The sequence below is a fragment of the Indicator indicator genome, chromosome 15 (genome assembly GCF_027791375.1).
Source record: "Indicator indicator isolate 239-I01 chromosome 15, UM_Iind_1.1, whole genome shotgun sequence".
Classification (NCBI taxonomy): Eukaryota; Metazoa; Chordata; class Aves; order Piciformes; family Indicatoridae; genus Indicator; species Indicator indicator.
Window position 1 is genome coordinate 24,451,880 of NC_072024.1, and position 25,602 is coordinate 24,477,481.

Genomic DNA, 25,602 nt, shown 5'->3' on the forward strand with positions numbered 1-25,602 from the left:
GCTCCAAAAGCTTGGGCCACAAAGATGCTCAGGGGGTTGGAGCAACTCTGCTACAGAGGACAGACTGAGGGAGCTGGGGGTGTTCAGCCTGCAGAAGAGAAGGCTCTGGGGAGACCTAATAGCAGCCTGCCAGGACCTGAAGGGGCTACAAGAAGGCTGCAGAGAGACTGTTTGCAAAGGGCTGCAGGGACAGGACCAGGGACAATGGCTTCAAACTAGAGCAGAGCAGATTGAGATTGGATGTGAGGAACAAGTTCTGCACCATGAGGGTGGTGGAACACTGGAACAGGTTGCCCAGGGAGGTGGTTGAGGCCCCATGCCTGGAGATATTCAAGGTGAGGCTGGACAGGGCTGTGGGCAACCTGATCCAGTTGGGGATGTCCCTGCTGACTGCAGGAGGATTGGAGTGGATGAGCTTTGGAGGTCTCTTCCAGCCTGGACCATTCTACGATTCTATGAGCCCACAGTTTTTTTTTCCTCCCAACATTTTTTTCACCTCCTGGTTGAAATTCTGGTGTTTATTTAGGTGTTTATTTAGGTGTGTCCTTTTGTACTGAACCCAAAAGCTTCGCTGGTTTCCATGTTCAGGACCTGCTGTGTGCCTGGGGAGCAGCTGCACAAAGGTACTTACAAGTAGACTTCCCGTGGGTTTTCTCACAATTTGGACAATGGTAGATGTCAATATCTGGTGCCTCTTCTTCTTCAACCCCCACACAGCTGCAATACATAAAGGCAGATACCACATTAGCTTGAGACAGTCTCCAACCCTGCCAGCATGCACTAATAGTGGTGAAGCCCAGCCCCAAGAAGCTGTGCCTTTGCTGTGCAGCTCTGCTGCCTGCTCACACCTAGAGCAAAGCACAGCTCAGGTGCTTTGTACTCTGGGACACTCAGGCTGTATTTTGCTGCAGCCTGCTTTCTCCATGTCAGTCAAAAGGCCACCACCAGCTCGCTGTGGATCTCCATGAAAAGGTGGCAGAGTGTGCCAGGGAGTTTTTTTTTTCCCCAGAGACACTATTTTGTATCTACATAAGAGTTCTCCAAGCACCATCCCACATAAAGCTAATTACCAGAACACATCTTCCTTACCAAGCATGTACGGACAGCTGCTAGGCACAAGGGCAAGCCTGGCAGGGTACACCCATGGGCAAGCCTTCTACAGGCTCCATCTCTGTTACAGCACATGAAGATGAGAGGGAAAAGCAGACACACAGCTCACAGCACTGCTGTCTGCCTAGAAGATGGGCTGCACCGTGGCAGCTGCTTGGAACACCCAGCAAGATGGTGTTGGATGGCACAACATCTGCAGTGATACGGTGCCGCCAGTGCAGGCCCCTGGCAGAACACAGCGCTGGGCAAAAGCAAATCCAAGCTGCAAGGGAAGGAAGCACCCAAGAGAAGGTGCTGGGTTGCATCCAGTGTGCTGAGCAGCCAGCTCAACAGCACTGGAGGCCAAGCCAACAGGGTCCTGCTCCTGCGTGCTCGGGCTGGAGGCGCCCAGGCTGCAAGGCACATGTGCAGCACAGAAAACAGAGTCTGAGCTGGGGGCTGTGAGACACAGCCTGCAGCTCACGGCTCCAGGAGGCACCAGCGAGGCAAGAGAGCCACGGGAAGCAACAGAAGCAGCTTCAGCTTAACCACCTGCATAAACAAGCAGAGGTCACACTGTGGTAAGAGCAGTTCTGGAGCTTCTCTACTTCACTGCCTTCTCAGTGCTCTTCAGTTCACAGTATCAGAGTATTAGAGGCTGGAAAGGACCAACCCCCCTGCCAGAGCAGGAGCCCCCAGGGGAGTCTGCACAGGAATGCATCCAGGTGGGTTTGGAAAGTCTCTAGAGAAGGAGACTCCACAACCCCCCTGGGCAGCCTGCTCCAGGGCTCTGTCACCCTCCCTGTAAAGAAGTTTCTCCTCATGTTGAGGTGGAACCTTCTATGTCCCAGTTTGTATCCACTGTTCCTTCTCTTATTACTGTGCACCACCCAAAAGAGCCTGGACTCCTCCACTTGACCCCCACCCCTCAGCTATTGACAGACATTGATCAGATCCCCTCTCAGCCTTCTCTTCTCCAGACTAAACAACCCCAGGGCTCTCAGTCTCTCTTCACAGGGCAGATGCTCAAGTCCCCTAAGCATCCTTGTGGCTCTCCCTTGGACTTTCTCCAGCAGGTCTCTGTCTCTCTTGAACTGGGGAGCACAAAACTGGACACAGTATTGCAGCTGTGGTCTCAGCAGGGCAGGCTAGAGAGGGAGAAGAACCTCCCCAGCCCTGCTGGCCACACTTTTCTTGCTGCACTCCAGGATCCCATTGGTTCTCTTGGCCACAAGGGCACATTGCTGTCCCATGCAGAACTTGCTGCCAACCAGCACTTCAAGGATTTTCTCCACGGAGCTGCTCTCCAGCAGGGCAGCCTTTAACCTGTCCTGGTGCCTGCTGTTATTCTCCCACAGAAGAGAAAGAGATTGGGCAGGGGTGATGGCAATGCCAGCTCCATGCATACAGCAGCACTCAGCCCCTCGCCCTGCAGGCAGCACAAGGCAGTGCTTAGTGCACTGAACTCTGAGGAGCCAGCTGCCGGTTCTGACCCCCAGGAAGCAGAGGAGAGGACGTTTGCTCCTCTGGCACAGACAAGGAACCAGGGTGGGTCAGTTCTGCCAGACAGCTCACAGAACCTCTCAAACCACTCCCACTGTGTTCAAGCTCTTTAGGACAGCAGCACAGTGCCCAAACCCAGACCCAGGTTAAATGGCAGGGAAAGTCAGGTCAGGGGGACACCCCAGCAGCTCCACAAGGCCCTGAACTCCTGGCTGCTGGCAGGCAGGAAGGCACATGGATGGAGGAAGGATAATGCATGGTCATGCAAGCCCACCTCTAGGGGGGTTTTTGAAGCCTTTCAAGTCACTGCCATAGCAAAGCAGCTCTGAGTTCCTTGGTGGCTTTTCTGGGAGGTGCAGGGGTGTGCAGGCACAGGCTGCAGCACAGCACACACACAGACACGTGCACGCAAGGGGCATGACCCTCCCTGGCTACAAAGCTGGGCTGGAAACCATTCCAGAATCCAAGGCATGCAGTGATTTGTAACTGCACACATGATGAGTGCAAACCACAGACAGAGCATCCACAAACCCTACCCTGAGTCTGCAGCCGAGCTGGAGAAAGACAAACTAGCTCTGAGACGGAAACAAATCCCTTTGACCACCACTGTCTTGTCAAAATAAGCTGCTGCCACAAAGCTTGGTGGGTATTTTCATCCTGCTGCAGCTGCTGCCAGGGTGGGTATGAGACCCAGCTCCCTTCAAACCAAAGAGTACAGGGTGAGGGCAGCTTTGCAAGCACAGCCAGAGAAACTCTCCTCTGGGTGAGCTCAGCCTGTGAGCAGGCTGGCAAACAGGACAGCATCTTGGAATCGTGCAGCTTTGGCTGATGGGGGAAGAAGACGAGGTTATTAAACACTTAACTTGAGAAAATACAAATGGATTGGGCCTCCCTGGGCAGACAGCATGGAAAACTGAAGAGTAAGTCTGCAGACAGGAAAAATCATCCCATCAAACGAGTCCTCAGAGTGCAGTAAGCACAGGCAGTCCAACAGCAGATTAAGCAGCAGAAAATTTAAACAAAGCCTGGCAGATTAGAGCAGGCCTAAGAGAATGGGGAGGATTCCTCTAGCCATAAGGCTGTGTCAGCTGCTTGTACCACTGGATTCTGTTTGTTAAGCTTAGTAAAGGTATGGATTAGGCTCTCCACAAGGGCTTGAAAAGTCTATATTTAGCTATACTAAGGAGATGAGACCCTTGGGTGCTGCACACATTGCTACAGGAAGAGGTATGAGAAGGTACTGCAGGGGCAGAAGGCCTCGGTGTGGTGGGAGCTCTTGTTCTGGGAGCAAGTCCAAGGATTTCACTGGAACAAAACTGACCTCAAACTCCAACCCTCTTGTAAAAGATGCAGCCAACCCTTCCAACTACAACACAGCCTGCAAACATGGCTTGGCCATTTGCAGTCACTTGTAGGCAGAAGCTGCTGCTGCCATCCTTGCATGAAAAACTACAAAGTGTCCAGGAGATGTCCTCACTGAAATGCCACAGCTTATCTTCACCCAACACATGAACCAGTCCCACTCTGTGCCCCTTTTCCCCATGAACAATACCCAACTCTCTAGTTGTTTCCACCAGCAGAGCTGTTTGTGGGCTTCCACACAAAGGCAGGCAGACAAAACTGAATGCCATGGTTAAAGACAAACACAGACAGCCCCTCAAGAACATTCCTGCCAGAAGAGGAACATGGATTTCTTGCTGGGTGCATTTGGTTTGGAGAGTCATAGAATTGTTTCAGCTGGAAAAGCCTTCTGAGATCCAATGGTCAACCTAAGACCACCATGGCCATTGTCCCCATATGCCATGGCTAAAGGTTTCTTGAACACCTCCAGGGATGGGGACTCCACCACCTCCCTGGGAAGCCTGTTCCAATCCCTGATCACTCTTGCAGCAAAGAAATTTTTACTAATTTCAAACCTAACCCTCCCCTGGCACAATTTCAGGCCATTTCCTCTCAGACTGGGGAGAAGAGACCAACCCCCACCTCACTGCAACCTCCTCTCAGGGAGCTGTAGAGAGCAATGAGGTCTCCGTTCAGCCTTCTCTTCTCCAGACTGAACACCCCCACGTCCCTCAGCTGCTCCTCACCAGCCCTGTTCTCCAGATCCTTCCCCAGCTTTGTTGCCCTTCTCTGGACCTGCTCCAGCAAGGTTTGGCTGTGGGAGGGGCAGCAGCTGTGCAGCAGTGACCTAGCCTTGGGCTGGTCTGCAGAGCATCTGCACCTGTGAAAGAAACCCAGAACGTGACACCAGCCTCAGCAGGAGCCAGTGCTGAGTCCCTCCCCAGCTCCCCTGGAGCCCCTTCAGGTACTGGAAGGTTGTTCTAAGGTCTACCTGGAGCCTTCTCTTCTCCAGGCTGAACAGCCCCAACTCTCCCAGCCTGTCCCCACAGGGGAGGTTCTCCAGCCCTCTGATCACCTTTGTGGCCTCCTCTGGACTCCCTCCAACAGTTCCATGTCCTCCTTCTGTTGTGGAACTGGGGGCAGCATACCAGGGGGGTCTGAGCAGAGCAGGGCAGAGGGGCGGAATCCCCTCCCCTGTTCTGCTGGTCACAGGATCCAGGATGCCAGACACATGGCACCATCCAGGCCCCGTGGCACCATCCAGGACACAGCTCTACCGAGGTGCTCATCTACAGAACCCCCACGCCACCTTTCTGCCCAGATGCAGTAAGGATGGCATAAGAGATGAATCCTTGGGCACCCAGGAACAGCTGGGTGCAACAACTGAAAACAACTTAATGGCTGACTTTGAAATGGTTTTTAAGTGATCTACCTCAGATTAAGGCAGTGTAAAACTAATCTAATAATGAGATGAAAGTGAAATATTATTAGTGATGCATTTCAATGTCACCAAAACTGTTAAAGGGAAAAAAAAATTACTACTAATGAAAAGCAAAGCCTTTGACACTGCAGCTGCTCAAGCTGCCATACCCCACACTGCCTTCAGCCAGCATTAGCACCAACAGAAGCACTTGCACTCAGAGGCTCCACACTGCGTTTTTATTGCAGACTCTTCCCTCTGCCACTCCTGTGTGCACAGGGGAGAGATGTTCCCATTCCAGGCTTCTGCCAAAGCTCACCACCAGGTTTTTCATGCAGGAAGCAGGTGAATGGGTCAGGACTGCTCTTATAGCCATGAGGATGATTTGGGGACTTGAGCATCTCCCCTATGGAGAGAGACTGAGAGCCCTGGGGCTGTTTAGTGTGGAGAAGGCTGAGAGGGGATCTGATCAATGTCTATCAATAGCTGAGGGGTGGGGGTCAAGGGGAGGTGGCCAGGCTCTTTTGGGTGGTGCACAGTAACAAGAGAAGGAACAATGGATACAAACTGGAACACAGACGATTCCACCTCAACATGAGGAGAAATTTCTTTACAGTGAGGGTGACAGAGCCTTGGAGCAGGCTGCCCAGGGGGGTTGCGGAGTCCTGTGCAGACTCCCCTGGGTGATCCTGCTCTGGCAGTGGGGTTGGACTGGATGATCTCTGGAAGTCCCTTCCAGCCTCTAACATTCTGTGGTTCTGTGATAGCATGAATGTGTGTGAGGACCTTGAATTGTGTGTCCAGAGAAGGGCCATGAGGATGAGCAGAGAGCTGGAGCTCCTCTCCTGTGAGGACAGACTGAGAGAGTTGGGATTGTTCAGTCTGGAGAAGGCTCCCAGGAGACCTTCTTGTGGCCCTCCAGTATCTGAAGTGGGCTCCAAGAAAGCTGGGGAGGGACTTTTTAGGGTGTTGGGTAGTGATAAGACTAGGGGGAATGGAGCAAAACTAGAAGTGGATACATTCAGATTGGATGTGAGGAACAAGTTCTGCCCCATGAGGGTGGTGGAACACTGGAAGAGGTTGCCCAGGGAGGTGGTTAAGGCCCCATGCCTGGAGATATTCAAGGTGAGGCTGGAGAGGGTTCTGGGCAACCTGATCTAGTGGAGGATGTCCCTGCTGAGTGCAGAGGGGTTGGAGTGGATGACTTTTAGAAGTCCCTTCCAACCCAAACCATTCTATGATTCTATGACTTTATCTGCTCCTGAGGAGCACCCTCCGAAGGCAGCACAGCCATGGGCCTCTGAGAGAGGCTGCAAGCCAGCATGGATGGCAATGGTGGTGGCTGCCCAGGACAGAGGATGCTGCACCCTTCGCTCTTTGGCCCACTCTGACCTCACAGAGGAAGGGGAAGGGCCCACCTCTCCCTGCTCTAGACACTTTGTCTGCCAAGAAGGTCACCACAACTGTGACAGCTTTTTGCAGATGAGGAATTGTCCTGGGCAGGGCTGGAGGGGTTTGCTCAGGTTCCCAGCAGGCCAGCCCAGAGCACAGTTCTTCAGTGCTCACCACAAAGTACAGCAGTGCCTGCCACGTCCAGACTCAGACACAGGGTTTAGAATTTGGAACTAGCAAATAACTCCCTGCTGCAGTTGCTATACTCCAGGTACGTCCCTGGAATCTGTTGTTAACCTTTACCCTGACACCAGAAGTGTGCTGAAAGCCATGGGAAATGCAGCACTGGGGTAAAGAAATGGCACTGCAACTCTACTGCACACAGCCACGTATCTGATTCTCTTTCTCTCCTCCAACCAGCCCAAATCCAAACAACTTTCATTCCCTGGAAACATTAGCATTGAATTGAGTCTTGGGAAGTGCTGATCAATTTCACACTCTTCCCCCTTCTCCCTTCCCTTCCCTTCCCCTCCCTTCCCCTCCCTTCCCTTCCCTTCCCTTCCCTTCCCTTCCCTTCCCTTCCCTTCCCTTCCCTTCCCTTCCCTTCCCTTCCCTTCCCTTCCCTTCCCTTCCCTTTTCTTCCCTTCTTTTCCCCTTCCCTTCCCCTTCCCTTCCCTTTCCCTTCCCCTTCCCTTCCCCTTCCCTTCCCTTCCCCTTCCTCTCTCCCTCTCCCTCTCCCTCAGACTGTAAATGGTGTATAAGGCAGCAGAGCAAAGATCTTGCTGCTGGATGCCTTTTCCATTTTTCCATTATGTTCACGGTCTGGCAGGGGACAGGCAGCAGGGGTGCTGAGGGCTGGCTGCTCAGGGATGCTCAGCAAGCAGCCTCTCTACCCCAGCAGGTGACAAAGCATCAAAGCTGGGGGTGGGGCAGCTGTCAGAGTGCAGAAGGGGTATTCACAGCATTTTTATAGGCAATGAAGGTCATAATTAATAATTAACCTGAGCTCATCCCTGCCCCTTAACAACTGCTGTCATTTCTTGACGTGTCAGTTACCATGCAGGGCACAACAATGCTCCTGCTTAACAAGGAGCTGTCCTTGGCAAGGAAGATCCCAGTTCAGCAGCCTCCACCACCTGAAAAACCCTGTGGGGCCTGAAGGCAGAGCAGGGCTCACCAGCAGCAGGGATTCCCTCATCACACTGATGCCAGGGCAGCATAAAGGGACAGCAGCTCCCTGTGTCTGCATCACAGCAGCCAGAAATGCAGGTGCCAGCACTGCAGGAACGAGAAGGAGGTCAGAAAAGACAAAGGGAAACAGAGAATCATAGAATGGTTTGGGTTGGAAAGGACCAAGCTCATCCAGTCCAACCCCCCTGCAGTCACCAGGGACATCCCCCACTAGATCAGGTTGCCCAGAGCCCTGTCCAGCCTCACCTTGAATACCTCCAGGGATGGGGCCTCAGCCACCTCCCTGGGAAACCTGTTCCAGTGTTCCACCACCCTCATGGGGCAGAACTTGTTCCTGACATCCAATCTCATCTGCTCTAGTTAGAAGCCATTGCCCCTGGTCCTGCCCCTGCAGGCCTTTGGGAACAGCCTGTCTCAAAAGGGAAGCAGCTGGTCCAAGTGCAGTGAGATGAGCTGCTCCCTGCATTTCACCCTGTGTGCTGCCTTCCTGGTGGCTGTTAGAAGGGAACTCCTCCCTGGCTGCTCTCCCATGCCTAAGGAGCAAACAGCCAAGCCTTTTCTTAAGCAGAAGGATCTGTCTCAGCTCATCAGCCATCTATGTCTGCAGACCATACAGACCTCCAGCCTGCTGTCAGGTGTGGTTAAAGCCAAGCAGTGAGATCAAATGTCAGGTGGGAGAACAGAAGGGACACACACATCAGTGTCACCTCAGCAGAAGAACCAAGAGCAAGCAATGGCAGGGGAAAACCCATGTGCTGCCTTGGGCACATGTGTGAGCCTCCAGTACATGGGACTGGTTGAACTGGGGCCCAAAGGACAGATGACCAGCAGCATGCTGCTGTGGCCAAGGAGGCCAATGGTCTCCTGGAGGGCATTCAGAAGAGAGTGACCAGCAGAGTGAGGGAATTTCTCTCCCCTCTCCTCTGCTCTAGTGAGGGAACAGCTGGAGTACTGTGGCCAGTTCTGGGCTCCCCAGTTCAAGAGGGACAGGGAACTACTGGAGAAAATACAGTGGAGGCTATGAAGATGCTGAGGGGCCTGGAACATCTCTGTGAGGAGCAAAGGCTGAGAGCCCTGGGGCTGAGAGCCTGGAGAAGAGCAGCCCCAGAGGGGATCTGAGCAATGCTCAGCAAGAGCTAAAGGACCTGTGGGGGGCAAGAGGCTGGGGCCAGACTCTGCTCAGTGGTGCCCAGGGACAGGACAAGGGACACTGGGCACAAACTGGAACCCAGGAGGTACCATCTGAACAAGAGGACAAACTCCTTTGGTGTGAGGGTGCTGGAGGCCTGAAGCAGGCTGCCCAGAGAGGTTGTGGAGTCTCCTTCTCTGGATCCAAACTCTCCTGGCCATTGTGATCCTGAGCAAACTGCTGTGGATGACTCTGCTGGTGTGGGTGACCCAGCCTGGGTGACCTCCAGAGGTCCCTTCCAACCCCACCATGCTGGGAATCTGTGGGAATTTACCAATAAACGTTTCCTGCTGCCATTGTCCTTTCCTGGGCTTCACAGCTCCACACATTCCAGGTTATTTTTTAGCTACAATTTCCATTTGGGTTTCTGCAGTTCTGGGCTCAGCTCTGAGGCTTGCTCAGAGCAAACTCACCAGGCATTTGGAACAGGAAGATTTAGCCTCCTCCAGCTTATCAGTGAGGATGTTGTGGGAGACAGTGTCAGAAGCTTTGCTGAAGCTGAGGTAGACAACAGCCACTGCTCTCCCCTCACCTATCCATTCAGTCACACCATCAGGGAAGGCTGTCAGGTTGGTCAGGTAGGATTTCCCCTTGGTGCATCCATGCTGACTGCTCCTGATACCCTCCTTTTCCTCCACATGCTTTGAGATGATGCCCAGAACAAGCTGCTCCATCACTTTTCCAGGGGTGGAGGTGGTCCTCCTTGCCCATTTTGCAGGCTGGAGTGACATTGGCTTTCCTCCAGCCTCAAGTGCCTCTCCTGTTCTCCAGGACCTTTCAAAAGTGGAGAGTGGCTTAGCATCAACATCAGCTCCTTCAGCACTCATGGATGTGTCCCACTAGATTTGGGGGTGTCCAGCTTGTCTAGATGTTCTCTAACCAAGTCCTCCTCAACCAAGGGGGAGTCTTCCTTCCTCCAGACTTTCTCTCTTGATTCCAGGGGGGTGTTCCTGAGGGCCAGTCTCAGCAGTAGAATTTGCTTCTTTGATGTGAGAAGCCTGATCCCACCACCCCTTCCAGCACCCAGGGAGAGCACCACACTGTCTGAGGGGCACAGAGGCATCATCATATCCAGCTCATTAATTAGTTGGGAATTCTTAGGGGCATGGGGACATTGCCCACTCTTTCATGGCTGGCTTATGGAGTAGGTGCCCCTTTCCTTCTGGAGAGAGGACTGGAGCAGAGGTGTTTGGTAGAACCTGGCTGAGAAAAGCCAGCAGGATTGCATTACAGCAAGGAGCTGCTCCCTGCTTCCTCATCCCTGCTCTGCAGCCAGCCATAGGAGTTCTGCTGTCTTGGACAAACTCTGCTCTTTGCTTAACTGAGCCACACTTGGCCATTTTGTTTTCAGACTTGTTTGTAGCTGTGGCATGCAGCAGGGAAGAAGCCCTTGGGAGAAAGCATGAAATACTTGACCTCTATAAAGCTATTTGTAAAAGTGAGTGAAATCAGGACCTCCCTGAAAAACAAACGTTACATCCAACCAGGCTGGCTGGAGAATCATTCTGTCAGCTGAAAACACCTGAGGGACTTGAGGGATGATCCTGGCCAGTGCAGGTGCTTGGGACCTCCTTGAAGAGATAAGGAGCTGCCCTCTTCCTGCTGTGAGGACCCTCCCTCTGCAGCACACAGACATTCCAGTGTACAGCCCACCCCATGTTCACCACAGCTCTGCAACAGGCTCAACACACATCTCAGACCTCAGGGATGTGAAATGCTGGGGAGGGACTTGTAGTGATAGAAGGAGAGGGAATGGATTGAAGCTGGAAGAGGGGAGACTGAGACTGGAGATTAGGAGGCAATTATTTCCAGTGAGAGTGGGGAGACACTGGAACAGGTTGCCCAGGGAGTCTGTGGATGCCTCCTCCATGGAGGTGTTCAAGGCCAGGCTGGATGAGGCCTTGAGCAACCTGGGCTGGTGGGAGGTGTCCCTGCCCATGGCAGGGGGTTGGAGCTGGATGATCCTTAGGGTCCCTTCCAACCCAAATCATCCTGTGAATCTATGAAATGATTGACAGCTTGGGACAGGGCCTCGCTGCCCTGGCAGGAAGTGGCAACTCACAGCAAGGTCTCTGGAGAGCAGAACTGACAGAGAGGTCTGACAGCACAGACTGAACATTGCTCAGAAGGTGTAACCCAGACTGCAAGGAAAGCCAAACTAAAAGCAAGCAGGCACTGAGAACTTCAATTGCATTCAATCACAGATTTGATGCAATCAGCAACATCCAGATTCTTCCAGCCTGAGTCACAAAACAAGTTTAAAAACACCAGAAACAAATCCACTTAGCAAGCAGTGCTATTATTATTATAGGATGTGTTTCCCTGAGGTCTAATAGCTCTGTCTCCATTACACAGAGCACTCTGAATGCCAACCTGTGCTCAGCTGCTGTTCCTGTGTGCAGGAAGGCATCCTGGATTCTGAAGGCTCTCCACCCCAGCCAATCCCTGCAGTCCGCAGCCACTTAGAATCCTAGAATCAGTCAGGGTTGGAAGGGACCACAAGGATCAGCCAGTTCCAACCCCCCTGCCATGGGCAGGGACACCTCACACTACAGCAGGTTGCTCACAGCCACATCCAGCCTGGCCTGCAAACACCTCCAGGGATGGGGCCTCAACCACCTCCCTGCACAACCCATTCCAGGCTCTCACCACTCTCATGGGGAAGAACTTCTTCCTCATGTCCAGCCTGAATCTCCCCACTTCCAGCTTTGTTCCATTCACCCCAGTCCTATCACTGCCTGAGATCCTAAAAAGTCCCTCCCCAGCTTTCTTGGAGCCCCCTTCAGATACTGGAAGGCCACAAGAAGGTCTCCTCGGAGCCTTCTCTTCTCCAGACTGAACAACCCCAACTCTCTCAGTCTGTCTCCATAGCAGAGCAGCTCCAGCCTCTGCTCATCCTCATGGCCCTTCTCTGGACACCTTCCAGCACCTCCAGATCCCTCTTGTAATAGAGGCTCGACTGGACCAGGTGTGGTCTGAGCAGAGTGGAGCAGAGGGGGAGAATCCCCTCCCTGGCCCTGCTGGCCACACTTCTCTTGCTGCAGCCCAGGCTCTGCTTGGCTCTCTGGGCTGCAAGTGCTCACTGCTGGCTCCTGTTGAGCTTCTCCTCCACCAGCACCCCCAAGTCCCTCTCCTCAGGGCTGCTCTCCAGCCAGTCCCTGCCCAGCCTGGATTTGTGCTTGGGATTGCCTCGACCCAGCTGCAGGACCTTGCCCTTGGTCTTGTTGAACCTCCTGAGGTTGGCTTGTGCCCAGCTCTGCAGCCTGTCCAGGTCCCTCTGGATGGATCCCTTCCCTCCAGCCTGTCTGCTGCACCACACAGCTTGGTGTCAGCAGCAAACCTGCTGAGGGTGCACTCAATGCCTCTGTCCATGGCACCAACAAAAATGTTGAACAAGCCTGGTCCCAGCACTGAGCCCTGAGGGACTCCACTTGTCCCTGGCCTCCACTGGGACATGGAGCCATTGACAGCCACTCTCTGGGTGCAGCCATCAAGCCAGTTCTTTATCCATCTAGTGGTCCACCCACTTCTCTCATCTCAGCACATCACAGGGGAAACCAAAGTCCAGGCCACACTGCAGGGTTACTATTTTCACATGGTTGCATTGCTGATACTCATAGGCATAAAATGTTCAACTGCTCCAGTGGCTTAGATGCAAGAACCCCACTTCCAGCCTCTATCTGTGTTTAAAACACCAAAAGGAAGGTTATTATAAGTTGATAGAAAGTCATAGAGTCATACAATCACAAAATGGCTCAGGCTGGAAGGGACCCCAGAGATCATTTGCTCCAATCCTCCCCTCCTGCCATGGGCAGGGACACCTCTCAGCTAGACTCAGCTGCTCAAAGCCTCATCCAGCCTGGCCTTGAGCACCCCCAGGGAGGAGGCATCCACAGCCTCCCTGGGCAGCCTGTGCCAGAGTCTCACCACCCTCACACTGAAGAACTTCTTCCTCAGCTCCACTCTAACCCTGCTCTGCCTCAGCTTCAAACCATTCCCCTTGGCCTGTCTCCAGACACCCTCAGCAAAAGTCTCTCTGCAGCCTTCCTGCAGGATCCCTTCAGGTGCTGGCAGGCAGCTCTGAGGTCCCCCTGGAGTCTTCTCCTCTCCAGGCTGCACACCCCCAGCTCCCTCAGCCTGTGCTCACAGCAGAGCTGCTCCAGCCCTTGGAGCATCTTTGTGACCTCCTCTGGACTCTCTCCAGCAGCTCTGTGTTATTCTGCTGGGGACACCAGAACTGGAAGCAGGATTGGAGGTGAGGTCTCAGCACAGCAGAGTCAAGCAGAAGAATCCCTTGGAGCTCGGAAGGGACCTCTGGAGATCATTGAATCCAGCCATGGGAACAAACTGTGTGAGGCAGCTGAATCTCTGGTTACTGAATCTCTGGTCCCATTGACATGGAGAGGTTGTGAGCTCAGCCAGCCAGCACTCTCCATGCCTCAGCCTTACTCCTAACCCCTCTCAGGCTCTGCAGCCCCAAGTTCTTTACGAAGCAGCACAGGTTTGGCTGCATTCTTCTTTCCTTCAATTGTGCAGCTGTATTTCAACTATGAGCTGGACTCTGGATGCTCTTCTAGCCTTTCTGGGCTGCTCCAGGGGCACAAAGGATCCAAAAACTGCCCAAATTGCTCCGTTTGGAATGCCTCCAACAGAGGGGAATGCCTGAGTGCCACAGAACCAGCTCCCATTACCTGATTTCCTATCAGGTGACCCAAGTGCTGGATACCAATCAAACACAAGTCTGATTACGTTTTCCTTTCTCAAAACCACACAAACCCCAGACAGATCACCCAGCTCAGGTCAGGCAGAGAACCACCCTCTGCACACACTCAGCACCCAGGAAGAGGGCTGGAGCCCCAGGGAGCTTACACAGCACCACCTCTATCTCTTTCATGATCATGCTTAGCTAATGTAGTTATTCAGAAGTGGTTTTCCAACCCTTGCTGTCTGTGGAGTCCTGCATGGTTTCCTGACATCCTCCAAAGAGAAAATCTAAGCCTCCTGACATCAGGCTTATTCTTCTTGGATCCAAAAGAGATAATCATTTGGGGGGGGGGGGGTGCCTGGAACATGCTAAATTAGAGGACTTCTTTTTCTGACCCTTGTAGAAAGTTCAGAACCTGTTTGAATTCCAGAGAGCCATCAGCTGACCTCCCTGTGCTCAGCACTGGGGAGGCCACACCTCGAGTGCTGTGTTCAGCTCTGGACCCTCACTCCAGGAAGGACATTGAGGGGCTGGAGCCTGTCCAGAGCAGGGCAACGAGGCTGGAGAAGGGCCTGGAGCCCCTGGGCTAGAGGAGGGGCTGAGGGAGCTGGGGGTGTTGAGGCTGGAGAAGAGGAGGCTGAGGGAGACCTCATTGCTCTCTGCAGCTCCCTGAAGGGAGGTTGGGGTGAGGAGGGGACAGCCTCTGCTCCTTGGTGGCAAGGGCCAGGAGCAGAGGCAATGGTTCCAAGCTGCCCCAGGGGAGGCTCAGGCTGGATGCTAGGAAATATTTCTGCACTGGAAGGGCTCTCAGACATTGGAATGTTCTGCCCAGGGCAGTGCTGGAGTCCCCATCCCTGGAGGTGTTCGAGCAGCTGTGGAGCTGTGCTTAGGGACATGGTTTGGTGCTGAGCCTGCAGTGCTGGGTGGAGGGTTGGACTGGATGAGCTTGGAGGTCTCTTCCAACTGGGTTTTTTCTGTGATTCTGTGATTCCAACCACAGCAGGACGAGGTTGAGGCACAAGCAGAGCCACACAGAGCTGTTGGTGCCTGAGCCCAGCAGTGCCAGCCTGCCCTCAGTTTCTCAGCAGGGATATTCACACCGCTGCTAACAGCACCCTGCTCTGCAGGAACATTCACCTGCCCAAAGGAATGCTTAGCAACTACCCACAAGCTGTCCCATTCACGTGACAGCAACGTGACAGGAGACACCCTGCACCTGGCACTCCTCAGCTGTGTTCTTGGCTGCCTGTCTGAGGCTCTCCTCTCTTTGCGTCCTGCTTTCCTGCTGCTCCTGGAGCCAAGGAGTGTGGTGGTGCTTCCTGGGAGAGTGCTTGCCAAGCCTGTGCTTGAGTACCTGGGTCTGCCTTTGGGGAGCTTGGAGCAAGGCAAAGGGGCTTTGATCAGAGGGGTGGAGAGCTTCCCCTATGGGGACAGGCTGGGAGAGCTGGTGTTGTTCAGCCTGGAGAAGAGAAGGCTCCAGGGAGACCTTAGAGCAGCCTTCCAGTACCTGAAGGGGCTCCAGGAGAGCTGGGGAGGGACTGTTGACAAGGGCTGGGAGTGACAGGGTGACAGGCAATGGCTTTGATCTGCAAGAGGGGGGATTGAGACTGGAGATCAGGAAGAAATTCTTTCCAGTGAGGGTGGGGAGACACTGGAACAGGTTGCCCAGGGAGGCTGTGGCTGCCCCCTCCCTGGAGGTGTTCAGGCTGGATGAGGACTTGAGCAACCTGGGCTAGTGGGAGGTGGAACTGGATGATCTTTAAGGTTCCCTCCCACCCAGACCATTCCATGTGTCTATAATTCAGTGACAGCTGTCAGCTACTTGCTGGTGTCACAACTGGGATGGTGACACCATGTTCTCCCTCCACCAGCTATCCAGATTCCAAGTCAACAACATCCCCATGTCAGTTTTATTGCCAAGTGTTTTCCAGGTGCACTCAAGAGTGTTTTGCTATTGCTGCAGCTGTCTGGGACTTGGACACGAGTCAGCTTGTAGTCCACACCTTCCTTCTGGCCTTGCTATCTTTCCTTTGCATGCCAAATCCCTCTGTGTTGCAGGAGCCAGCCAACACCACCACTCTCAGCCAGCTATCAACAAAGCCTCCAGGAAGAGCTGAGAGAGGGTTTTACACACATCAGCTTCCCTAAGGATTCAACTGGCCTGGTTCTGTATCTAACCCCCACTGTGCTTAGGAGACACAAACCTTTACCTGAGGTGTTCAGTATCAGGCAAACTCCCCAAAAGCAGATTCTAGAGTCCTGTTTGAGCCTGCTCCACCCCCAAGAGGTGTAAACCAGAGATTTTGCACAACCTAAATCTGACATTCCCTTACACCTGGCAGTGGAATTTGTGCCATCACCATGTACACACATAGACTTCATGCCCTGCAGAGTATCTTCATAGTGCAGTGACTAGGTGAAGGTGCATGGAGGTTGCCCTGACCTCCTTGGTGAACACCAGATCCCAAGACAAAAGCTTCCCCTCTTGCTCCTCTGCACAGGCTGGCATCCAACGACTCTCTGGGGTCTGTTTAGAGGGCACCAGGCAGCTGGCTCACCTGCTACAACACAGCAGCCTGCTTATCTCTTGGTAGGACTGCACCTGGCACTTGTGCAGCTGCACCACTTGAGGTACCCGAGCTAGCACAGAGCCCGGCACCGCGCTCAGCCCCAGCTCTTGGCAGTGCTGCCCTGCCAGCCAAAATCAGCCCAGCTGCCCTCCTGCGAGCTCAGACCTGCAGTGCTGTTTCCACCAGGAACAACCTGCAGGCAGTGGCCAAATGACCTCCTGAAGCAGGTACTGATTGCTCCAAACCAGCCTCGCTCCACACTGACACTCCTCTGTCCTTCCCCTAACCGTTCCCGCAGTCTCCCAGGAGCTTTCTCTCCCTCTGTGAACTCGAAAGCTGCTGTGGTTCCACTCTTAACAAGGTGTTGCAATGACTTTAAAGTTCTTTTGATCTCCAAGGCCTCAGATGGCAACACATGGCCTGAGAGGAGGGAAAGATCCTTTGAGCAAACAGTTCGCCTCTCTCTGTTTGAAGGGTGCATTGGGGCGTGTCAGGGTGTCTTGGGTTACTCTTCCACAGCCTTCTCTGAAGGTAAATTCCCACAGCTGTTGAAAAATGCTGATAATCCAGTAACTCCTCCTCACTTATTCATACAGGTATTGAATGAGTTGTTCATGAACCAAGCCTCGTGCTACTGGCTGCTCACTGTGGTATCCAACTGGCCAACCCAGAAAGGCTGCTGGGGAGCTTTATGTTCACCTCAGCCTGAACTGTAGCCACTCCAGAGGGTCCTAAAAGCTTCTACTTTTGGAGGCACAATTTCTAAAGGCTAACTGATTCCCTCACCCAATAGTAGCCCAAATCTCCAGTATTTCATCAGAAAAAAACAACTTTTAGTGATGGCTGTTCAGTAAATTGCAGGCAGTAAGATGAATGCTGTGGATGTCCTATTGAAACAACAACCTTTTTACCACCGGTGGCGTGAAAAGCTCCGTGTCTTGTCTCAAGTGTCTCTGTGCTCACTTCAGCATGCTACAGGTCACTAATTACTGCTTTCCCTCAAAAAAGGCAAGAAATCCACCAAGGACACAGTGCTGGGCAGTGCTTAGGTATGCTGCCAACCAACCATTGCACTCTGCAGCCTGCGCTGACCCTTCAGCCCCAGCTCAGCTCGCATCCAGCTGATTGCTTCAGTGCCACTGCCTTTGACATTAGGAACGTGCAGCAAGGACAGGAGTCACAACCTTGGCTGCCATCCACTGCCACGGAACACCTGAGCAGTTCCTTGGTTCTGCACCCCATGAGAAGCTGAGAGGCAGAGAGGCAGAGCTGTGCTTTGCTGAAGCAGCAGTAAATAGGTCATGCGACAGGCAGCGCTGGCATCTCGCTCTCACTCTTGCTTTAAGCCATACATGTAAATGCACACAAGGAAAACAGCACCGAGGAGGCAGGAAGCCCATACAGAAAACAAAATATTAACATAAATAAACTGAGAAGTATCCTCACTGCACCTTTGCTGAGCCAGTAATGTACACAAAGATTCACGTGAAGAACCTCAGCTGAGCTCCTCCTGTGCTCTGTCTTTTCAGAGCTGATGCCAGCAGCATGGCACCACAGAAACATTTCCCCCAGCACCAGGAAGGTGTTAAGGTAAAATGCCTTGCAAAATGTAAACTCACACCAAAACTGGGAGCATCTGAGCCAAAACTTGCTCCTAGAGTCCATCCTCTCCTATGCATGTGGGAGCTGAATGAGCATCTGCTTAGATCTTATTAATAGAAAGAAACCTAAATATGGACACTGAAATAAAACCTAAACATGAAAACTGGATTAAAACCTAAACATGAAAACTGGATTAAAACCTAAACATGAAAACTGAAATAAAACCTAAACATGAAAACTGAAATAAAATCTAAACATGGAAACTGAAATAAAACCTAAACATGGAAACTGAAATAAAACCTAAACATGGAAACTGAAATAAAACCTGAATAGGAAAACTGAAATAAAACTTGAACATGAAAACTGAAATAAAACCTGAACAGGAAAACTGAAATAAACCTGCACATGGAAACTGCACTAACAAAGGGGCCAAAGCTGCAGCAGACTGAGGCAAGGCAAAAGCAGGGCAGGAGTCCTCAGGCTGTTTTTCAGACCCATGCAGATCTCCCCCCTGTTTGATGCCTGGATGTTTTATTCCATGTCAAATTCCTTTTCCTTGGGTTTCAGAGGAAGTTATACCATTGAATCATGGAATGGCTTGGGTTGGAAGGGACCTTAGAGATCCCTAAGGAGAGGCAGGGACACCTCTCAACTAGACTCAGCTGCTCAAGGTCTCATCCAGCCCTGCCTTGAACACCCCCAGGGAGGAGGCAGCCACAGTCTCCCTGGGCAGCCTGTGCCAGAGTCTCACCACCCTCACACTGAAGAACTTCTTCCTCAGCTCCACTCTAACCCTGCTCTGCCTCAGCTTCAAACCATTCCCCTGTGTCCAGACACCCTCAGCAAAAGTCTCTCTGCAGCCTTCCTGCAGGATCCCTTCAGGTGCTGGCAGGCAGCTCTGAGGTCCCCCTGGAGTCTTCTCCTCTCCAGGCTGAACACCCCCAGCTCCCTCAGCCTGTGCTCACAGCAGAGCTGCTCCAGCCCTGGGATCATCCTTGTGGCCTCCTCTGGACTCACTCCAGAACTGGAGGCAGGATTGGAGGTGAGGTCTGAGCAGAGCAGAGCCAAGGGGCAGAATCCCCTCTCTTGCCCTGATGCCCACACTCCTCCTGATGTTACCTGCTGGCACAGGAATATTCAAACCAACTTTTCCCTCCAGTTTAGCTTCTGATTAAGTTAGAACTTTTGTGGGGTTTGTGGTTTGTTTATTTTTTCACCTGAAGGCACTTTGATTACCAGAATAAAACTCAATAAACTTGGATCCTCTTGGATCTTCCCTGAGATCCCACTTGTGTCTCTGTTCCCCACTGGAGACACAGATCCATGGATAAACTAACAGAGACAGACACAGGGAAGATCTGCATGGAACCACAGCCTCGCCCCTACACAGACTTCATGAACCCCACCAGAGAATTACCAGAGGTTTTATCTGCTCAGAGGCTACCATTTGTGAGAGGAAGAGCCCAAGATTGACAAACATCAAACTGCTCACTGTGACCCATCCAGGGACAGGCCACGATGGTGTCCCCATCATAAGAAGGTCCATATAGATCTACACTACCCCTCTGTTGACCTTATGTACCCTTAGGTCTCTTTGGTTTGCAAAGAGCACTAATTGCCATCTCCTGAACTCCTACAACTGCACTGAAACACAGCTCAGGATGACAAAGGTTTGTGAGGAGGGAGTGGACCACTCACCTACCCCGAGACTGCCTGTGGAGATCATCTGACAGCTCATGCAGTTCAGCCATGAAAGCTGAGCTGTGCACCACCAACACTTCTCCAGAAAACAGTCCTTATGTTGGTCCTTGATGAACCACTGTGGTCATTTCTAGAGCTGATTAGATAAGGTCTGGTCTTGATCACACAATCACAGATTATGTCTGGTTGGAAGAGACCTCCAGGCTCAGCCAGTCCAACCCTCCACCCAGCACTGCAGGCTCAGCACTAAACCATGTCCCTGAGCACAGCTCCACAGCTGCTTGAACACATCCAGGGATGGGGACTCCAGCACTTGGCCTGGACAGAACATTCCAGTGTCTGAGAGCCCTTCCAGTGCAGAAATGTTTCCTAGCATCCAGCTTGAACCTCCCCTGGGGCAGCTTGGAACCATTGCCTCTGCTCCTGTCCCTTGCCACTAAGGAGCAGAGGCTGTCCCCTCCTCACTCCAACCTCCCTTCAGGGAGCTGCAGAGAGCAATGAGGTCTCCCTCAGCCTCCTCTTCTCCAGCCTCAACACCCCCAGCTCCCTCAGCCCCTCCTCTAGCCCAGGGGCTCCAGGCCCTTCCCCAGCCTCATTGCCCTTCTCTGGATATGCTCCAGCCCCTCAGTGTCCTTCTTGAAGTGCTGGGCCCAGAGCTGAACACAGCACTCAGAGGAAAGCCAAGGGTCCACTTGCAAGCCTGAAACCCCAGGCTGGAAGTGCCCCCAGACCAGCTGTGTTTCAGCAAGGCTGATGCCCATGGGCAGACCCCTGGAAGGTAACAGCCACCTGCTGCACAGCGCCAATCCTGCCCACAGTGCATTGGCTAAGGGCTGCCAGGCCACTCCTGAGCTGCAGGGCTGCTGCTGGTGTGCTTTGCCTCCTTATCAGTGATGTTACATCTTCTTCAGAGAGCTGCTGAATTCCTTCCTCTGGGAGCCTTGTGGGGTTTAATGGCATTAATTCCTATTTGCCAAGCCTGTCCGTGCAAATGAGGATGTTCATTAAATTAATGTTAAGTGATGAGCACTATAATTAGGACACATTTAAGCTGCAGCACATCTAAATCAAAGCCGATCCAAGATGTTCTCTGGTTTTATTAAGATACAATTTGAAGGACGCTCAGTGTTTAGTCTAAAAAGGAATGATGCTTCCAACAACCTCTTCCCACCAAGGCAGTGGAGGGAAGGAGGAAACACAGCAGAGGCTGCCTGTCCCCAGCTGACACTCTGTGGCACACTCTGGGCTATGGCAGCCCTCGTGTCACATCGGTGTTGTCACACTGGTATGGAGTGGAGCGTGCCAGGCTTTGCTACTGATGGCACTGGAGGAAGAGGGGAAAACAAGGAACCATGACACAGTGGGCTGCATGTACCCAACCCAGCTGTGATCTTGGGAAGCACAATGGAACATGACAGCTTTGATGAGAGGTTGCCCAGCTTACAGCCCTGGGAGTTGGTTGTATTTCATAGATTCATAGAGTGGGTTGGGTTGGAAGGGACCTTAAAGATCAGTCTCTTCAGAGCTCCCTGCCTTGAGCACGGACACCTTCCAGTAGAGCAGCTTGCTCAAGGCCTTGAACACCTCCAGGGAGGGGGCAGCCACAACCTCCTGGGGCAACCTGTTCCAGTGTCTCCCCACCCTCACTGGAAAGAATTTCTTCCTCATTTCCAGTCTCAATCTCCCCTCTCCCAGCTCAAAGCCATTGTCCCTTGTGGCACTCACAGCCCTTGTCAAAAGTCCCTGCCCAGCTCTCCTGCAACCCCTTCAGGTACTGGAAGGCTGCTCTAAGGTCTCCTTGGAGCCTTCTCTTCTCCAGCATGAACAGCCCCAACTCTCTCAGCCTGTCCCCATAGCGGAGGGTCTCCAGCCCTCTGATCATCTTGGTGACCTCCTCTGGAGCCTCTCCAGCAGCTCCAGGTCCTTCTTCTGCTGGGGACCCCAGAACTGGAGGCAGTGCTGCAGGTGGGGTCTGAGCAGAGCAGAGCAGAGGGGCAGAATCCCCTCCCTGTGCTGCTGCTCTCCCTGCTCTGGATGCAGCTCAGCACACAGCTGGCTCTGGGCTGCCAGGGACCATTGCTGGCTCCTGGGCAGTTTGTCACCACCTGACACCCCCAAGGCCTTCTCTTCAAGACTCCTCTTGAGCCACTCCTTGCCCAGCCTGGATTTGTGCTTGGGATTGCCCTGCCCCGGGTGCAGGACCTTGCACTTGTCCTTGTTGAACTTCATGAAGTTGGCTTAGGCACACCTGTCCAGGCCCTTCTGGATGGATCCTTTCCCTATACAGTGTCAACCTGGCGACACAACTCAGTGTCACCTGCAAACTTGCCTAGGGTGCACTCAGTTTCTCTAGGAAGAGAGGTTCAGTGAGGACACATTAGTCAGACACATCAGCTTTGAGGAGGTAACAGCTACAGCAGCACACCAGAGGTGTTACAACTTCAAGCCAAGGGCAAATTCATCCCTAGAGTATCCTTTGTGTTGTCCCATGGAGACAGCTCAGCAGTGCACCAGGGTGTCCATGTCTGCCATTTTAGGCCAGAGCATCCACAGCTGCAGCCCAGACTTAGTCTCTGAATGCATGGCAGACTTCAGGAGCAAGTGCAAGACCCCCAATCCCTACTGCTGCAAGACAGAATTGTCTTAAGAATAAACCAACCACAAGTAAATTTAGGCTGAGAAGACTTCTAAACAGGGTCTGGGAATGGAACGTGCCAGATGAGGCTCCTTTCCCCCTTGCTGTTTCATATCAAGTCAAAACTCTTTCACCTCCCTGTCATATCATTTACACTAATCACAGGCCAGGTGATTGACCCTGCTGGCCAGTCAGGCAACTCCAGCTAGGTGTCACCTGGGGGACATGAAATGCAGCACCTTGAAGAGGTCACTTTTAGCAGATGCAACCCATGGAGAACAGCTTATGCAATTTTTTGCACAGCAACAGATTTCCATCCATACCCAAAATTCATCATCTTCCCCTCACAAAAGGCTCATCACCCCCTGGTTCTGTTCTTAGCCATGCCAGGACCATGCTAAGACTCATCCAAACCCAGCTGGCAGCAGACTGTTACTATTTCACAGTTTCTTTCCCAAATCCATGCCCTTGCTAGGAGGCTCATCCTCCAGTTCCTTTGCCTGTCTCCTGGCAGTGGCAGCCTGGATCGAGCTCTCCCCTCTGCCACAGGCAGCACTTGCCCTCAGCTCAGGACCCTTGTGGTAGATAACCTGGGAGCATGCCAAGGGTTCCCCGCTGGGCACAGGGCTCTGCCAGCACAGCCTGATTGGCAGAGAAGCTGTTCAGCCCTGTGTGGTTATAGCTCTTTGGGTTCTTCTCCTGCTCCTTCTCCTCACTGGTTTTCCAGGAGGGAAATAAGCCAAGAAGGAAGGAACCAGAAAATGAGGCAGAGGTAAAAAGCAGGAACAGAACAAAACAAAACTCGGGGGAAAAAAATTGCAAAGCTAGTTTGAATTAAACCCAAAAGGTCAAGTAGCACATTAAAGAACAAAAAAACCCAACTCTGCTCTCAAAACCATGCTCTTCATCTTAGTCAGTTCCTTGTGCCACTCATCTGAGTCAAGTGGCATCAGCCCACAGAAGAATCTGGCCACATACACCAATAAAACCTGCTAGGTGTACAGAAGGAAACTGCAGGGAGCCCAGAAGTGGTCACCAAGCCCTGGCAGCTGGGGAGGGTTACAAAGCCCAAGGTGCTGGCTGGCTCCAGAAGTGGTCACCAAGCCCTGGCAGCTGGGGAGGGTTACAAAGCCCAAGGTGCTGGCTGGCAGCCCTCACCACAAGCACCACATTGTACCCAAGCTCTGCAACAGAAGATGGTGAGGAGGACAAGGAAGCTCCTGGCTTTCAGGCATGAGCTGACAGGCTGCAGGTGTCAAAAACGAACAGCACAGGTGGCTCTCCTCTGGTGCCTGCTTGCTTTCTCTGCTCCTCTCACCAGTTGCCTTCTCTTCTCTACATACAGTTTTCCATTTCATCTTCAACTGCTGTGCCAGGTGTTAGCTGATGACCACAGAACAGACCCCAGCCAGGACATCTGCCTGACTGGGTGTGACAGCATCTAAGGTCCCCTGCTGCAAACCATGAAGAAGATGCACCTGAGCAGCCCATTTTTATCAGTCTGCAGAAGAAATCAGAAATAAATCAACTTGCATTCACCATCACAACACCAGCTCCCTAACCCCAGAGGGGGATCCCTCTTCGCCCCTTCAATTTGTCCCTTTTAGTCCTGACCAAGATCTTAGAGAAGAGGCCACCAAACCTTGGAGCAAGGCAGTAAGAGCCTCAATTCCCCTGTGTGTCTCTGCAGTATATTTCCATTTCTTCAGGTAAAAGTACTTGATGCTTGCCCAGGAGCATACCATGGGATGGAAATATTCTCTATTGGTCTGGAATCTCTGAGAGCACCAAAGTGTTTCCATTTATTTCCGCAGGCACCAACTCTGTCTCCTGTGACACTGCAACTATTCTCTCAGTAGGCTTCACCTGCTTGTTTACACATGTTTGAAACTAGGTTTTGTTGGCTCCAACCTATATAAAACCAAAACATTTTTGCCTTTTTCTCCTACTCATGGCCCAAGTGGTTCTTGCTGGCAGCAGTGATGCACATAGTTTTCCAGGAAACACAGCATGAAAGATCAGAGGATGTTAGGGGTTGGAAGGGACCTCTGGAGATCTTCCAGTCCAATCCCTTGCCAGAGCAGGGCCAGAGAATCCAGCACAGGTCACACAGGAACACATCCAGACAGGGCTGCAAAGGCTCCAGAGAAGGAGACTCCACAACCTCTCTGGGCAGCCTGTTCCAGGGCTCTGGGACCCTCACACTCAAGAAGTTCCTCCTCATGTTGAGGTGGAACCTCCTGTGCTGCAGTTTCCATCCATTGCCCCTTGGCCTATCCCAGGGCACAGTGAGCAGAGGCTGTCCCTGTCCCTTCCTTCCTGACCCCCACCCCTCAGATCTTGATAGACATTGATCAGATCCCTCTCAGCCTTCTCCTCTCCAGACTAAACACCCCCAGAGCTCTCAGCCTCTCCTCCCCAGGCAGTGCTCCAGGCCCTTCAGCATCCTTGGAGCCCTCCCTTGGACTCTCTCTGGAACTGGGGAGTCCAGAACTGGATGCAATATTCCAGGTGGGACCTCAGCAGGGTAGAGTAGAGGAGGAGGAGAACCTCCCTTGATCTGCTGGCCACACTCTGCTGAATGCACCCCAGGATCCCATTGGCCTTACTGGCCACAAGGGCATGGGAAAAGAACACTATGGAAGAGAAAAAATGGTCTCACCCCAACAAAAGGGCCACATACTCTGGAGATCTGCATTCCTGTCCCTAGTGATTGTCATAAAATGACCTGACTTCGTGGGACAAAGCCCTAGAAGGAAGAGGGCCCAGGAGAGCTGGTCAGTATTCAAGGACCACCTCCTCTGTGTCCAGGAGCAATGCATACCAACAAAGAGAAAAGCAGGGAAGAATGCTAGGAGGCCTGCCTGGATGAGCAAGGAGCTGCTGGACACACTATCACTTAAAAGGAAACTCTACAAGGAGTGGAGGAAAGGACAACTGGAATGGGGGGATATAAGGAAGCTGCCTGAGCAGCAAGAGACCTGGTTAGGAAAGCCAAAGCACAGTTTGAATTGAATCTAGCCAGGGAGCTCAAAGGGAGCACTAAGAATTTCTACAGTATATTAATGGTAAAAAGAAGACCAGGGAAGGTGGAGGATCCCTCAGAAAGGAAACAGGTGAAATGATCACAAGTGACCTAGAAAAGGCTGAGGTTCTCAATGACTTCTTTACCTCAGTCTTCACTGCAAAGGCCTCCAGCCACACTCCTGGACTCATGGAAGATAATGGCAGGGACTGGGAGGAAGAACTGCCCATGGTAAGTGA

The 25,602-nt window shown here is 52.5% G+C and overlaps 1 protein-coding gene across 1 annotated transcript in view; it reads right to left on the reverse strand.

Annotated features, from left to right (window-relative positions):
* Nucleotides 1-25,602, reverse strand: part of PHF2 (PHD finger protein 2) — a 112,686-nt gene that overhangs the window by 57,118 nt on the left and 29,966 nt on the right. Inside the window, exon 2 of the mRNA XM_054387273.1 lies at nucleotides 632-717. Within this exon, the coding sequence (XP_054243248.1) occupies nucleotides 632-717 (86 nt within the window). The remainder of the gene's footprint in view (nucleotides 1-631; nucleotides 718-25,602) is intronic.